General features: G+C 39.3%; 1 protein-coding gene across 1 annotated transcript; it reads right to left on the reverse strand.

Moving 5' to 3' along the window:
• Nucleotides 1–14,678: 14,678 nt before the first annotated feature.
• Nucleotides 14,679–17,342, reverse strand: LOC149796983 (uncharacterized). The gene is made up of 2 exons (XM_089960317.1): nucleotides 16,404–17,342; nucleotides 14,679–15,388 (listed from the first exon to the last, which is right to left on the reverse strand). The coding sequence occupies exons 1-2, from the start codon at nucleotides 16,486–16,488 to the stop codon at nucleotides 15,144–15,146; spliced, it is 330 nt and encodes a 109-aa protein (XP_089816443.1). The 5' UTR covers nucleotides 16,489–17,342; the 3' UTR covers nucleotides 14,679–15,143.
• Nucleotides 17,343–17,786: the final 444 nt, after the last annotated feature.

Consider the following 17,786-nt stretch of genomic DNA (forward strand, 5'->3'; position numbering starts at 1 on the left):
TATATAAACTCTTGTCTTGTTTGTTTTTCGTGTCACAAGTGACATTTCTCACACCATGGCTACCTCTGCTGTCTCTGCTCCCTCTTCATCTACTGTCAAAGTCATCGACGAACACTTAGATCGTGCCAGTTGGGAGGCTTTGTATCTTCGCCATCCCTTTAACATGCTCATTGCTGGACCTAGCGGTTCAGGCAAAACCGAATTCGTCAAACGTTTGATCGAACATAAACATAATTTGATCGATCGACCCCCTCAACGAATCGTGTGGTGTTACAAAGAGTGGCAATCGGCGTACAGCCTCTTGCGAGAAAGTCAAGGCGATTCCATCGTGTTTGTGGAAGGCATTCCTAAAGAAGACGATGGCATCGTCTCTGACTCCCGTCTAACCCATTTGGTCATTTTCGACGACATGTTAGGAGAAGACGAAGAAGAAATTAAACTGTGGTTCACGCGCAAAGGGCATCACCGTAATGCCAGTGTCGTTTACATCACCCAAAATTTGTTTCAACAAAGTAAAGCCCATCGCACCATCAGTCTCAATGCGCATTACGTGGTCTTGTTTAAAAGCCCTCGAGATAAATCGCAAGTGCAAGTCTTAGCCAAACAGTTAGGAACGCCTTGGCTGACTCAGGCGTACGACGATGCCACTCAAACTCCACACGCCTATTTACTCGTCGATTTGAAACCTACGACCCCCGAGGATTTGCGATTTCGTACCCACTTGTTTCACCACTGGTGCCAAGACGGAGGGCCTGTCCTGTACACGTCTCCGTCCTCGACTTCATTTCACTCCCCATAAAAGAATCTATAAAAACCTCAGACCCTTTTTCGTCTGTCTCACTCTCAGTGCGAACATGACGTCCCTTCAGTCGCATCTTCCCGTCAAATTGATTCGTGCCTTGTATGGCATCAGTCGAGAAAAAGATCCACAAACACGAGCTCGTGTCTTAGAAGCTAGTCTCAAAGAAGTCTTACGATGGTTCACGGTGACGGCACGTCAATTACTCCAAGGAATCATTCAGATTCCTCATCAAACCAAACGCTTTTTCGATCGAAACAAAGTCGCTTTGGTCCAACTGGCCGATCCCCGCATCGACACTCAAACCAAAAAACAAATCATTTTGAAACCTGGAGGGAGCGGTACTCTAGGAGGGGTCATCATTCGCTCACTCTTAAGATGGGATCCTAATGCCCCCAAAGTTATCCCCAAGACAAAAGTCCAACGAAGCCCCAAGAAGAAAAAGACCAGGTCCCCAAGGAGAACTTCTCCAGTGGCAGGACCCTCCTCTGACCAGACACCACCCCGGAAAAAGAAAAGAAGCCCCCAGAAAAAGAAAAGTCCACAGAAAACTAGTCGCAAGAGAGGCACTTCGGCCAGGACGCAACCTTACACTCGCAAACCACGACCTGCCACAGCGGTGACTGCGTCTCCGGCAGCTTCACGTTTGTCCACTTCTCCGTTAATGACACCCAGAACTGAAGAGTACTTGGAGACGTTGATCACACCAAGAACTTCTCCGTTGATGACCCCCAAAAGAACTTCCCCAGTGGCAGGACCTTCCAATTTAGTGGCAGTGGCTGCTGCTCACAAAGTACCTTCTCCCAAAATCAAAGTTCAAGAAAGATCGGGCATGTTACAAAGTTTACTGGATTTGTCCAAGCAAGAACTGGCTCGATTTAGTCCGTTACGTACCCCTGCACGACGTGTCATGCCTGTCCTCAAACTAATACGACGTAAAGACAATCAGTGGCGACGCGTTCCAGTATAAAAAAGGCCTGTGACCAAGTCGGGTATCAGTGTTTTTTGGTGCTCCTGAAGACTCAAAGATGTCACCCTCCAGAAAACCCCAAGGAAAGAAAAGGAAAGGACTGCCACCACGTTTAGCCAAACATGGGGACATGTTATCTGTCCTGTCCAAAGCTTCTCCACCCCTACGAAAAAAACTCATTCAAACAGCCTCCAAAGAGGTCATCGATACCGTGTGCGAATGTTGTTTGAACGTTTTGAAAGGCACGATCCCTTTGTCCAAACACCAGAAACAATGCTTAGGCAAACATCGCCACGTTCTTCGCCAAATGGTTCAAAAGAAAATTCCCATTCGTCAAAAAAAGAAGATGTTAGTGCAACGTGGAGGTATTTTACCTCTCTTGTTAGGCCCCATACTGAAAGGAGTCTTGGGAACCATGTTGGGAGGACTGGTGGGAGCAAGATAAAAAGGCCTCGGAAGTTCCAAGATCTCAGAATCGACCCCTGACAACCCCATGGAAGGACGAAAACTAGCTTTAGTGCCTTACAAACGATGGATGGAATACCATCGGTGGCAAGAACAACACACCCCGCATTTACCTCCCAATCCCCATTTGAGCGAGATGTCCCAGTTACAACACGAATTGCAGTCCTTGATGGATCGCCAAGATTTGTCCGAAACAGAAAAATCGCAAAAGTACGGTCAACTCTTGCAACGACTGCAACTCTTTCACCAGAAAGCTTTAGACGAAACAGCTCTACCCACTCTGAAAGATTTTAAGACCTTGATGAAAAGTCCAGCACCATCACCAGTACCAGTACCAGTACCAGTACCACCAGTACCCGTGACCAAGACAGAAAAAGGAGAAGAAGAGGAAGGGTTTCAAACTCCACCAGAAAAAGTACGCAAGTTAACAACACCACCTACCTCCAGAATTGGATGGATTAAAAAGATGATGGCCACCCCTTCTTCCTCACAAGAGAAAAAGAAAGTGAAGACAGAAGTGAAACAAGAACCGATATCCCCCGCTCAGACATCCTTCTCCTCTTCGACACCTATTGCTGGCCGCACACGCAAAGCATTGCAATCCAAGAAAATACCCCAAGAGAAAAAGAGTAGCATCCTCCAAGAGTAGGTGTCTTATTAACACACCAACCAACACAAAAAAATGGAAAAAGTCTTAGCCAGCATTTACTACGATCCCTCGCATCCTGCAGGTTACGCAGGAGTTCAAAAATTGTATCGTGCTGCCAAAACGCGACTGAAAAGTCTCCGTTTACCTCAAGTGCAACGATGGTTACAAGAACAAGCTACCTACACTTTACACAAACCCATTCGACGCAAGTTTGCCAGAAGTCGCACCCGAGTGGAAGGCATCGATCATCAATGGCAAGCCGATTTAGCCGATGTCTCTCATTTGGCCAGCTACAATCGTGGCTACAAATATTTGTTTTGTGTCATCGACGTCTTTTCCAAATTTGCCTGGGTCGTGCCCTTGACTTCCAAATCGAGCAGCGAGTTAGTGCGAGCCCTGCAACGGGTGTTGAAACAAAGCGGTCGTCACCCTCTTCGATGGCAAACGGACAAAGGCACCGAATTTCTGAACCAAGCTTTCCAAAAAGAATTAAAGAAACGTGACATTCATTTTTTTACCACCGAGAATCCCGAAACCAAAGCCAGCATCGTGGAACGTTTTCAACGCACTTTGAAAGAACGCATGTGGAAATATTTTACGCATCACCACACTCTGAAGTACATCGACATCTTACCGCACCTGGTGCAAGCGTACAACCAATCTTACCATCGAAGCATTGGACGTGCCCCGCAAGACGTGACTCCCGACAACGAAGTGTTGGTGTTTGAGCGCCTGTTTGGTACGTCCCCGACGAGGGCTGTCCCCAAGAAAAGTGGAGAGTTGGCCGTAGGAGATTGGGTGCGCATTGGCAAAACCAAACGCACTTTCGACAAAGGTTACTTACCTAACTGGACGACCGAATTGTTTCGCGTCACTGGACGAGTGCATGGCCGTCATCCTGCCGTCTATAAATTGGAAGACATGAACGGAGAAGTGCTGAAAGGAACGTTTTATTTGCCCGAGTTACAACGTGTCACCAAAAAAGACGACGTGTACGACATCGAAAGCATTCTCGAACGCAGAACCCGTAAAGTGGGCAAACGACGTGTCCAAGAAGTCAAAGTACGTTGGAAAGGATATCCACCCAGTTTTGATTCTTGGATCGACGCTTCGCAAGTCATCGACTATAAAAAGAAGTGACCATCATGCCTTTTCACACAGACGCAGCTACGTCGACCACTCCTCCTTCCCCTAGTTCTTCTGTGCAAGATTTACAAAAACAACCCTTGTGGGTGTGGTGTGGAGAACGTGTGCCTAAAACGCAAATCGTCTTTTTCTGCCAAATCTTCGTGGTGTATTGTGTCATCGGGGCAGCCATCGCCAATTTGAGTTTGCAACAAGGAGACAAACAATTGTGGACCATTTTATTGAGCAGTTGCATCGGTTACCTGCTTCCTAATCCCTCCCTGAAATTCACCTCGAACGGGAACCACGGGAACCTTGTGTCCAGTGCCAGTGCCAGTCACCACTCCAACCACAACCAGAACCCCATTTTGGGCGGAGACACGCCTCTGACGTCCAGTAACCCCTCGGACAGCCACAGAACTCTGGAATTATGAGTCACCAAAACCAATTTTACTTAACCTTACCCAGTGACAGTTCCATGGAGGTGTTTCCCAAGAACACGTTGTGCTGTTACACGGCCAAATTACCTCAAGCCATCCCCTTAGATCACGAAGCCCATTGGGAAGTGGCTTTAGTAGAAATGATTCACCCGACCCAAGTCCTCAATGTCCTTCCCAATCAAAATTTTTTTGATGTGGAAGTTCATGACCAACAATTGCAACAGTGGATGGATAGCAATGTCAAATATGACAAGAAAACCCGTACACAAAAGTACACCACCTATCACTTGTTCATTTTCGCAGGCTATTATTTTAGTGGTCAACACTTGGTCAGCACCATAGCCTCCAGGTTTAATGCCGTGTTTCTGAAAGCTTTGGAGCATGTTAACAAAAGTGTCACCATGGAGTACCACAAAACAGCTCGTCGCTTCTTGATGAAATTTGAACGGAGTAAAATCCTGTCCATTTTATTTTTTCCTGAATTGTATGACATGTTGGGCGGAGACATGAACCTGAGAATGAGCATGATGAAGAAAAGCGAATTACCCATCGTTTACGACAACGAGTCTTTTATCAAGTTATTTCGTGCCCCGGTAGAACTGAACCAAGGACTGAATTTGATGTTTGTGTACTCCGATGTGGTGGAGTATAACGTGGTGGGACACACCTCCGTACCGTTACTGCGTGTCATTCCTTTCAAAGTGGATTCTGCCACGAACACTTACGAGGAAGGTGGAAACACTTACCACGTCCACCGCGAATTTGTCCATCCTCACTATTTGCCTGTCAGTAAGTCGTATTTGGACACGGTCAACATTGCTATAAAAGGAGATTTGGGACAAAATATTCCATTCACCAAAGGAAAAGTCACGGTGAAACTCCATTTTCGAAAACGGTTTTCTCACGATTCGTAAGTCATGTATCCAGTGTACCGAGGGGTTGCTCGACAGCGAGGACACGACTTAGGAGATATGTTAAAATCGGCCTTTCGTTCGGTGGCCCCGGTGTTGAAACCGATGGTGACACGCGGATTGCACGCCTTGAAAGATGCGGCACTGACGCAAGGCAAAGAATTTCTCCAAAATGTCATCATCGACAAACAAAACCCTAAAGAAGCCTTCATGAGGGCAGGCAAAAATGTCTTGCTGCAAACGGGCAAAGACATTTTAGGCCAACGAGAAACACCTATAAATGCCCTGCACGCTACCGAGTCAAGCATTCAGCAAGGACAAGGCAGAAAGAGACGACGAAGAAAACACCCTTTCACCAGACTTCAAGCGAGAAAGGCCAAGAAAAGAAGAACCGTTCGAGACTTAGACGTTTTCGATTATTGAGAAAAGAGACAAAAAAATGATGCACCGAGAATCTTGCGCTTGTTCCAAGACGAAACTGGATCTGTTTTCCATGCCCCCCACGATGATGACGATGCAAGAATCCCAGTGGGTGGAATTTCACCCCGTCTCCTCACTGACCGATTCCGCTCCCATCGAGTTTGAAATCAAAGGACAGCCCGAAGATTACATCGATCTGAATAGCAGTTACTTGTACCTGAAAGTCAAAATTCTAGATAAGACTGGAGGTGCTATAGACGATGAAGCAGTAGCTCCCGTCAACAATTTCATGCATTCCTTGTTCAGTGGAGTGGACTTGTACTTGAATAACAAACTGGTCAGTAGCAGCATGGATACTTACCCTTATCGTGCCTACCTGGAAAATCTCTTGACGTACGGAATAGATGCCAAGAACACTCATCTCAATGCCTGTGTGGTATGGGAAGCTGACGAACCTACCAAGTTTGAAATATTGGAAACTGATGAAAAGAAAGACAACAATGATGGATTTGTAGAACGAAGAAAGAGAATCACGGGAGCCGACACAAGTTTAGAACTGATGGATCGTTTGCATTTGGACATGTGGTTGCAAGAAAAGTATTTGCTGAACGTTGTGGATGTCCGCCTGAGACTGAATCGTAGCAGTGCCGCTTTCCATTTGATGGCTGATAGTGACGGTTACAAAACCAAAATCCTAGAAGCCAGACTCTACGTACGCCGTGTGGAAGTGTTACCTAAAGTGGGAAACGACATCAGTCAGACGTTGAGCAGAACGACCGCCAAGTATCCCATACGACGCGTGGAAGTGAAAACCTTCACCATTCCCAAGGGACAGCGATCCATGATCGAAGATCATCTGTTCCAAGGACAGTTACCCAAACGTTTGATCGTTGGTATTGTCGAGAATACAGCCTTCAACGGAGCTGCCGAAAAAAATCCTTTCTACTTTCAACACTTTGGCGTGTCCAAAATCGAAGTCCGTCGCGATGGCAAGACCTTGTGTACCCGACCTTTCGAACCTGACTTTACCAAGAAGAATTACTTGAGATCGTACTTGTCCCTGTACGAAGCCACCGGACAGTTAGGAACCAATACCAGTCACGGTATTACGTACGAGGATTATGCAGGAGGCTACGCTTTGTGGGCTTTCGATTTCACTCCAGACCAAGGCAGCGACGAGGGACATTTCCACCCTATAAAATCCGGCCAGATTCGTGTGGAAATTCAGTTTAAAGACCGAGACCCTGATGAAACGGTGAACGTCATCCTGTATGCAGAATTCGATAATACCATAGAAATCAACAGTTTGAGAGAAGTCATCCTAGATTACTAGAAACCATGGAAGACTGTTATCCCTCTTTACCTAGTGGAGAAACTTTAAAGATGGAATGTGAGGAGACTGTGGCAAAAATGTTGTGTTTTGAAAAAAAAATTGTTTGATGTTATGATGTTGGATTATTGTTAAAAATGTTAGAGTTGTTGTTTAGTGTTAAGTGATTTTTGAATAAGAAATGTTGTGTTTTGAAAAAAATTGTTTGATGTTATGATGTTGGATTATTGTTAAAAATGTTAGAGTTGTTGTTTAGTGTTAAGTGATTTTTGAATAAAAAATGTTGTGTTTTGAAAAAAATTGTTTGATGTTATCATGTTGGATTATTGTTAAAAATGTTAGAGTTGTTGTTTAGTGTTAAGTGATTTTTGAATAAAAAATGTTGTGTTTTGAAAAAAAATGCCTTTGTGGTTTGTTTAGCTATAAGAATGTTGGATTGATGCTCTTTCATTTCTTACTATCCCTCGCATGACACTCACTGAACGTTGCGGCTCGAAAACCGTGTGGGGGATGTTTTCCTTCACGTCCGCGCTTTGACTTTAAGAACCGGGGTTGTTTCCAGTCTAACCATCCATTGTCTACTCATCCTCCTAAGAAGATGTGTTCCAAACTAGCTAAACTCAACGAAGCCTACGTGAATTTGCATAGGGTCAGACACAGTCTGATACCGAAGCCAGAAGAAATAGAGAATGTGAGAATGTTAAAAATCACTGAAGACCTGATAGAAGAGCTCTTCAGAGAAGAAATGAACAGGGAGAAAGAAGAATGGACGGAGAAGTACAGACTTCAGAGACAGCAGCAACAGCAGCAACAACAACAACAACAGCAGCAGCAACCTGAAGCTGACAGAGGCTTTGTCGATTGTCGGATCGACACCAAAGAGTTCTTCTTCTCTTTTCGAAGAAGCAGACCTATCGCCAGAAAGTCTATCCTCAGAGGACATCGCATTCTTAGAAACTAAAAAAAGAATGCCATAGCAAACAAAAAAACAGCCTTTTTCAGGGCTACCCAATACTCTAGAAAAGAAATAACGATCGATTTGCCAATGTGTGTAGGTAGAGTAGCGTGAAAATAAACACTAACTCTTTTTTAAAAATGTGAGGGTATGTGTTTGTGTTTGTAAGTGCTTAAGTAAGTTGGTATGGATAGTAGATTAACATGATGTCTTTTTTTTTTTGGTGTTTGAGGTGTAAATTTGGGGTTAGATTGCATTGATTTGAGTATGTGGATAGTCTATTGAAGTGATTTATAAAAAATTTTAAAATAGTGATGGGTAGCATAAAAAAGTGAGTGAGTGTTTCTTTTAGGTCCGCGCGTTGTTGTTTTTTGGTTATGATCTAGGGAAGATCAATTTTATGTTTTTAGGGGGATGTTTTCCATCACGTCCACGCTTTCACTATAAATTGAAACTCTCTGGGCAGTCTAGCTACCCTTGTTGATTGTTCAACACAAGAATGAATAGCAGAATAAGCAAACTTCTTGAACTCCAGATACATCTGGAATATGTCAGGCGCCTGTTAAATGAACTGGCCGCGGAGGCTATAGTAGAAGAGGAAAGAATGAAGAACGAAGAGGAGGAGAGAAGACAGAGGGAAGAGGAGGAAAAGAAACTAGAAGAGAGGATGTCGTACAATATTCCCGAGACAGAGGATTGGGGTGTTGAAGCGAATCATCCTCCCTCTGCGCTCCCCAGAAGAAAGGTGAAAGGAGACTGGGGAAGAAGATGCGTGTGTGGCGCCAGGCCAGGAAGGTGCAACCATTAGATAGGTGCATCTGGAGTTAAAAAAAACAGCCCTTTTAAGGGCTACCCAATACTCTAGAAAAGAAATAACTATCGATTTGCCAATGTGTGTGTGTGTGTGTGTGTGTGTGTGTGTGTGTGTGTGTGTGTGTGTGTGTGTAGGTAGAGTAGTGTGATTATAAACACTAACTCTTTTTTCATAGTGCGAGGGTATGTGTTTGTGTGTTGGTGCTTGTAAGAGCTAAGGTACGTTTGTGTGAATAGTAGATTATGGGTTTCTTTATTGTTTCTTAGCGTAGGTGAAGAGTATAGTTAGGGTTCTGTAAGCGCTCACGTACGATTGTGTGGATAGTAGATTATGGATTTTGTTTATTGTTTCTTAGCGTATGTGGAGAGTATAGTTAGGGTTTTGTAAGCGCTCACGTACGATTGTGTGGATAGTAGATTATGGATTTTGTTTTTTGTTTCTTAGCGTATGTGGAGAGTATAGTTTGGGTTTTGTAAGCGCTCACGTACGATTGTGTGGATAGTAGATTATGGATTTTGTTTATTGTTTCTTAGCGTATGTGGAGAGTATATTTAGGGTTTTGTAAGCGCTCACGTACGATTGTGTGGATAGTAGATTATGGATTTTGTTTATTGTTTCTTAGCGTATGTGGAGAGTATAGTTAGGGTTTTGTAAGCGCTCACGTACGATTGTGTGGATAGTAGATTATGGATTTTGTTTATTGTTTCTTAGCGTATGTGAAGAGTATAGTTTGTGTTATGTAAGCGCTCACGTACGATTGTGTGGATAGTAGATTATGGATTTTGTTTATTGTTTCTTAGCGTATGTGGAGAGTATAGTTAGGGTTTTATTATATGAAATGAAAAAGTAGGGGGATGTTTTCCTTCACGTCCGCGCTTTTCGTATAAGAACCCACAGTATTCGTCGTTCAAACCATTCTGCAAAGAATAAAAAAAGAAGATGGCTTCTAACCAAATGGACAAAATGGAAAAATTGCAAAACGTCCTCGACAATTTAGGAATGATAGAGCAAATGTTGGTTAACCTAAACGAGGATCACTATTCTTATAGTCCCCATCGAGTGAAGATGGAGATAAACAATTTACGAAAAATGAAGGTAATCATCAGTGATCTGTTGAAAGAAATAAAGGAGGAGAAGGAGGATGAAGAGGAAAGGATAAGGATGAGAGCATGGAATGAAAAAATTGAAAAAGAAGAAGAAAATGAAAAGAGGAAGAAAGAAGAGGAGGAAGAGAAGAAGAAAGAAGAGCAGGAGAAAAAAAGAAAGAAAAGAAGAGAAAGAGTGTTGGAGATAAAATAAGAACTTGGTGGAGAAAAAGAAGAAACTAGAAGCAGAAGAAGAAGAAAACCCAAAGGCCCTTTTCAGGGCCAGCCATATTTCTCGAAAAGAGATAGCCTTTCCATTGCCTACCCCTTTTTTTAAAAAAAATTTTTTTAAAAAAAAAATCCCATATTCAATTCCCCTTTGTCCCTAAACAACCCCCAAACTCTATTCCCCATGTTAAATTCCCCTTGTACGTATATCGGCCCACAATTTTTTCCCATGTTAATTCCCCTTGTACGTATATTAACCCATGATTTTTCGCCATGTTAAATTTCCATTGTACGTATATTCGCCCAGGGGTCTCCGTAATGCTAATTTCCATTGTACGTATAGTGGCCCACTTAACTACTGACATCAGACATAATACAATTTTCAGCATTATATTCAGTTTTTATCAGTCTATCTTAAATGAGCAATAATGCATCAGTAAAAATAATGTAAAGCCCTCCCCCCCGAAAAAAACCCCTAAAAAAACCCTATCATTCTTGCTGAAAAGCTAAATTATTGAATTTCATCTTCTTTCTTTTTTCTTTCTTTGTATCTATATTTTCCCTCATTTCGTTCGTTATAATTCTTTCTTGCCCTAATTTTTTTGCTTGTATTTTTACTTTCTTTCGTGATTTATTTTGTCTTTCTTTCTTGATTATTCTTTCTTTCTTAATTACCTACTTTTTCTTTCTTTTTACTTGCTTTATTGTTGTTTAGTTTCTTTATTTTCTACTTGTTTCATTTTTTCCTTTTTCTTTCTTACTTGTTTTTACTTTATGCGCTTTGAAATAAGTCCATAGACTAATATCATACATCTTTGAAATATCTAAATATAATCAGAATGTTTACTCTTCGATGACGTAATCACAATAGTTCTACAAGTAATTCATCATACAATCATAATAAATCAAAGCAAATCAGCGCATCACTGAAACAATCAACCTTCCGCCTATTCTTTTTTAAATATCTTATCTTCCATGATAATAGGATATATTTTGTATATAGCTGAATCGAGGAAGTCCCTACTTTTCTATCCGAAATGTTAAAGTTATTTGACGTAATAAGATCGATCGCCTTTGATCTATTATACTGCAAAATTGAGGTACAATTGTGAAAGTTGCATAATAATGCATACGAGGTTAAAGTATACGTATGTGATCCGCAGTCTAGCAGCAGGAAATGACGTCTGTTTTACTATTTGAAGGAGTGATCATTTTAGTTTTAAAAAATGCCCAACAGTACATGGCGATACAGTTCCATGACAAAGATAGGTCAATCACCTCAAACTGAGCAGGCTGCACTGATTACGCCGTTCAGCTGCTATAAATATTTTTCTTCATCATTATTGTAGCCAGATATCTCTCCACAAGAAGATAGAAACTCGGTATGTTTTTTTGTACTAAGATACGAAGAGACCATTATAATTCTCCAAGTTCACAATTAACTCAGCTTACACATGTAAATGTATGTGACAGAAGAAACAATTAGACGGTATTAAAAACTGCCGGGACATTCCTGTGACACAAATGACTGCAAATTCACCTGGAGAACATATGCAAAAACCTTTGAAAGGTTGTATAGCAGATAAGTTTATTCTTTTCACACCCTTCAAATTGTTGACTCATAAATTCTGAACGTTTGTAAGAAAGGTGACAGGGCATAATCTGCGTTTTTTTAAATACAAATTGTTTAAAAGAGATTTAAGTTTAATGAACACGTCTTCCTTCACTTATAATAATTAAGCCTTTGTTCCTAGGGACAATGTACCTGAAGTTTAGTTAGAAATGTCCTTGCTTTTAAGTGTAAAAAGAATTCAGCCTAATGCCAGAGCTCAACAAATATGATCAATTATCATATCCATGCATATATCCATCTATAAAGGTATTGAATTATCTTTCAAATTATTTTAATAAGGGGACAGTTAGGTGGCATTGATAATTTGAATTCGTGCAATATAGATAGAAAATATTTTACCGAAGAGATAGATACTGAGCGAATCAGTATGTAAAGTTTAGATTCTCGTGTTTACGATATTGGATAAAGAAAGCTGCCTGGGTCACTCAAGAATCTTTAAATATACGTAAGTGACAATTACGCAGGAATTCTTTAATATATTCAATTTACACATTATGCAGGTCAACCTTTAATTTATTTAATTGACAAATTATACGGGTTTACATCCTGGATGTAAATTGAATTCAATCGTCGTGTGACCGTAACATTACCATGTTATGAAGTACACATCGAGTTTTAAAGGGAGCCACGGTAGCTATGCTGGCGGAGCGTTGGACTCAGTAATATAAACTAGCTGGTTTTAAATCTACGAAGGCCATGCCGGGTAGGCTGTTTCCGTGTCTTCTTGGGAAAGGTCCTTTGGTCCCATATCATCGGTATGATAATACCAGTAATGTGTTAAAAGTGCCGTTAAAAGCAACAAAAACAGAACATTATATTTTGAAATATTATTACATAATTCAGTTTGTAACAACAGTTTATTGTTGAGTATGTATAGAAACTTAAGAATCATTGTGATACTGTTTCATACTACTGCATATATTTACCTGATAAATAGATTGATAATGCAACCGAATAAGACTGCATGGACATGCGCATCAGCTAACACATGATGTAGCACATGCATGATAATTTAGATGGTTAACAATTTTGTGAACATATACAGGCAGTGAGCTAAACAGAGTCGTTTACACATGCAAACGTTGTTGCCTTTGAAAAAGAAAAACAGACGTTTCATCAGCAAACAGAAGCGATAATTTATAATAATGCTAATACTAATACTACCACTACCACTACTACTACTAATTGTAGTATTTGTCATTTGGTGGTATGTGTGTTGATTATAGACTGACCACATCGATCATTTTGAACAGTATTCGTGATATATATTATTGATGCGAAATGAAGACTGAGGTTTGTTAATAAGCTACTGATAGCTATATGTTATGGCACAAATGTCATCATGACGTTTCATGTTAAATCAGGGTCGAATGACAATTCCGACCATGGTAAGATTCAACCACGAAGGTTGTTGTTGTTGCTGTAGGGTTTAACGCCATTTTTCAGCACACGATAGGCTATACATGGCGGCCAGTATTAATGGTAGAGGAAGAACCAGAAAAAACCCGGAAAGAACCACCGACCCACGAGAAGCTACTGGTAAGCTTTCTGACATACCCACATTGGCTGAATTGGAGACTCGAACCCATGCAGACAGAGGTGAGATGGCAGTGATTCGTAACGGACAGCGCTTTAGACCACTCGGCCACTCGGGGCCCCTAAACAATCACGAAGGATTTTCTCCGTTGTTAAATCATAATAGCCACACAATAAGTATGCAGTTACCGTCCAAACAATGAAATGAATTTATGATGGAGAAAGTTGTTTATTTCTGGATCCTTAACCATTATTTTTATACATAATCAAATCCAACATGCTTACATTCTCTTACATGGGGAAATTTGCATTTTGTGCGATGGATATAAACAAAAATATTATAAAATTGGGAAGGCTAATTGATATTAACAGATGTATTTTTATCCTGGAAAACAAATTCTATTTTCTAAGGGTTTGTTTTCCTTGCTTGGCTTTCATACACAATATAACGTCATTGATTTATTACTTTACCTATCTCTAAGAAATAATGTATATGTCAGTCAGATGCATTGTGGAAAACAATCCTTACATTTTAACCAATGATAAATGGAGCTCGCAATATCAGTCAGTTCCAAGATGGCTACGACGTTGGAAAAAATAGAACTAGAATCAGCTGCTACAACCTTGGTCTTAAGATGTAATCTTCGTCATCGGTATACAGTCCGTCAGTGACATTGTTATCGATTTGCATGCATGATGTTGATGATATAAATTGTTCATCGGAAATATCTTCATATTTGTATATCGAAATATCCAACACTTAATACGAATTACTACATTACCAGTCTTTAATCCATCTTTATTTGATTATGCAAGTTAAATGGAACCAACTGTGCCAAGTAAATATACCTTTTCTTTCTGAATAGCACATGTTTTGGAAAATATCTTTATACATATCATTTAATAAAGTTAACTGAATTTGTAAGCTAATTTTGGGTTCAGTTCAATCATACGAATACTTTTATTATGTATTCATACCACTAATTCAAGCGCCTTTCAGTGTATGCGTACTTTATATATATCTAAGAAAACTGATGTCCTTCCTATGACAATAACATTGATTTCCACACGGATAATAGCAGCAGTTTTAAATAACGAAAAGGACTTAGTATTACGAATAGCTAAAGGTAAAGAAGTCCACAGAGTAGATGCAGAGCAAAACAAGTAACCGCGTGTAGTAGTTATTTGGGATCGAGTCAGTACTCAATTATTTATAAAAACAGACCGTATATTAAGACAAGGTGTGTCAATGACAGAATTGAAAAGAGAAGTCAGACGGACAGATGTCAGCTTATTGATTATTTTTTGAACAGTGACAGCAGTATTGAAATTTATTCACACATTTCTTACCCACATTTGCAGGAAAAGCCTGTGTTTGGCTTATTTATGATTCTGTCTAATCATTTGAAAAGTTTGTTGAGTCGTCTATTTCACCTCTTTCATGTCCCACAGATGGCAGATCCGTAAGCAAGAAGCAAAATACACTTTTTGACGTTCTCGAGGACTAGATTTGGAGAGTTTACCAAGACGACTTATTTGTGTAGAAATTGCCAAACAAAAGTGACCCATATGTTAGGTGTTTTGTATTTTTGGTGTTAGGTTAGTCTCATTCGTGAGGGTTTTGTTGCCAAGGAATAAAGGGAAATATCCGGTTATCGCAGTGTATTATCTAGAACCAATGATCACAAATGTATCTTATTCCTGAATGTTTAACGTGGCATTTGTGTCGACAGATAACTTTGACCATTCGACTATTAGTTATTCAAAAGGCAATGAAGTTACATTAACATGACTCAAAAGAGGATTCTCCACTATAGTTGATATAATCATGGTCTGGAGAAGAGGCATTAGAACTTCTGATATGCTGCTCATGATACTTGCGAGCACTGACTTGTAGGTGGTCTGGAGAGCTATAACTATCGTTGATTAGATCTGGGTCAACTTGAGACGACAAATTCAATATTGTATCCGCTTCAGCCTGACCACTGTCTGTCTGTACAGCACATGCACTGCTAGCACTGACTTCGACTGCACAAAAAAAGATTAAATATCTCTTATAAAATATCATAATATTTATAACTGTTTTCATAATATAAATCATTTTTTTTAGTACAATAACTCCTTCATCATTACTGTACGAATAATATGTTTCCATTTTATTCCAATGTCTGTTTCAATTATGGTATGAACATGAAAAGAACAATACGGAGCGGCTATAAATCAGTATGGAGAAAACGTCTACATCTATGAAAGATAGCTGGATTACGGACCATTAATTAACGAAGTGGATCAGATAAAGGCATATAGACACAGGAAGAGTTACGTATATTCTTGGTAAACGGCCCCATCAACAGATTATTCTTTAGCTGACGTATGTATTTTAAAGATATAACGTTTTTTGACAGATGATAAATTGGTATATATATATATATATATATATATATATATATATATATATATATATATATATATATATATATATATATATATATGACTATTATATTTACCCTTGAGTAAGAGGACAAAATTAGAACAAAAAGTTTTCAGTCACTCTGGGTTAAAGAAGTAGATAAATACATATGGCTTAAACTAAGAAGGGCTATCTTTTAATTAAAATACCAAGGACTTGCCACATGTATTTGTTTGTTCTTGCCGCAATGCTGAACGTATTTAGCTGTAATTAACAAGAAGGGTATGAATTCACAAATTCGAGGTACATTATGAAATTTCCATATCTAAATCGAATAACATATCGATTATTTATATGAAATCCAGTTATCTAAAAACAAGAGGCTACAACTATAAATACATTACAATGCGTAACGTTGGACAAGTAAACTTAAATACGTTACAAGTCAACATGAGAAGAGTATCTATGAAAAAGAACACGTTTCAAACCATTTCAAACAAAGAATAAATAACCAGTGACCATATCTGCCTTAGTTTTTTCCATCAGCTAGACGGGAACTTTACAGTCCCATACAAAGTTTAAATCTGTGCTAAAGGGAGTAACGAAATGAGGTCATTGCCTACACGAACTCACCTGCAGTGCTGTGTGCGAACGGTCGGGATCTATGTCTGATCTTCGTGAATATTCTGTAGAATATATACAGCCCGACTGCAACCATAATAAGAACCACTCCACCTAGGACACCACCTACTATAGCAACAGTATTAACACCCGCTTCCTTTGATGTGTTTGAGGTAAATGCTTTGAAAAAGAGAATTGTATTATCGTTTGTTCTTCAACTCTACTCTTTCCCAAATAAAACAACGCATCTAATATATATATATATTAGCTGATAAACAGTTCAATTTAATTTGTTTTATATCACTACGTCTCACAAACGATCCCAAAACTGCATTAACTATTATCAAACCAATACCTACACGAAGACGTGTTCATAGAGATTGTAACGAACAAACTAAAACTAAATGTTTGAAGGAAGAAACAGAAACATGAAAACCTCAACAGAAACATGAAAACCTCAACAGGATATATCATAACTGAAACTAATAGTTAGGTATAAATATAGATTTTTTAAGAAACGCTTCATGGGATCAAGCAAGACAATAACAATTACGTTTTGATTCCTAGTACTACGAAAATTACCTAGACGCTATACTATTTGAGGTAATAACGGCAGAACGTTTGATGAATTGTCCATTTAATATGGCAAAAAGTAAAAAATAAACCGAATAAACAGACCATGCTGTTAATGACATTCTCACATTAAAGCCATTTTTAGACTACCATACATTAAGTTTATATTTAGTGTATTGAGACATGTTCTGTCACTATTATACTTTCGTATAAATCATACGGTTCCTATAAGATTATTCTTTCATTTTAAGTCTCATTTATTCGGATATGCTCTTGTCTGTATCACTATTTGACTACCAATTATCTATGGTAACGATCAAACTAATTAATTTAAGTGGCTGTTTGTTCAGACTTCTAGGAATATGTAAACTACTTACCGCATGTTGCTGAAAAATAGAAGGAATAAATCCATCAATTTATTATATATTTGGTAAAATTACAAAGAAAAGGTATTTCCCAATCTATTAGTGATTTAAGCATTAGTGTCCCATCTATAATAGTCCAATAGCAAAATATTAAATAATCTTGTAATTTATTGTATAATGTGTGCTTTATTTCGGACCAGAGAATGGACAGTAAAGTGAAATTTAAATGAAAGTGAGTGCACGCATAATTTAGAGTGAGAAGAGATAACCGTGCTTTCAAAAGTAAAGAGATACTTTTTTTGTCTTTAATTATTCGATTGATTAATCTTTAATTACTACAATGATTGATCTTAACTTACTCCATTGATTGATCCTTAAAAACTCGATTGATTGATCTTTCATTAAGATTACTCTAGATTTTATTAATAATAACATGTTAAGTACATATTGTGTGAAT

This window comes from Sinohyriopsis cumingii, chromosome 6 (assembly GCF_028554795.1).
Source record: "Sinohyriopsis cumingii isolate HCF-2022 chromosome 6, ASM2855479v2, whole genome shotgun sequence".
Classification (NCBI taxonomy): Eukaryota; Metazoa; Mollusca; class Bivalvia; order Unionida; family Unionidae; genus Sinohyriopsis; species Sinohyriopsis cumingii.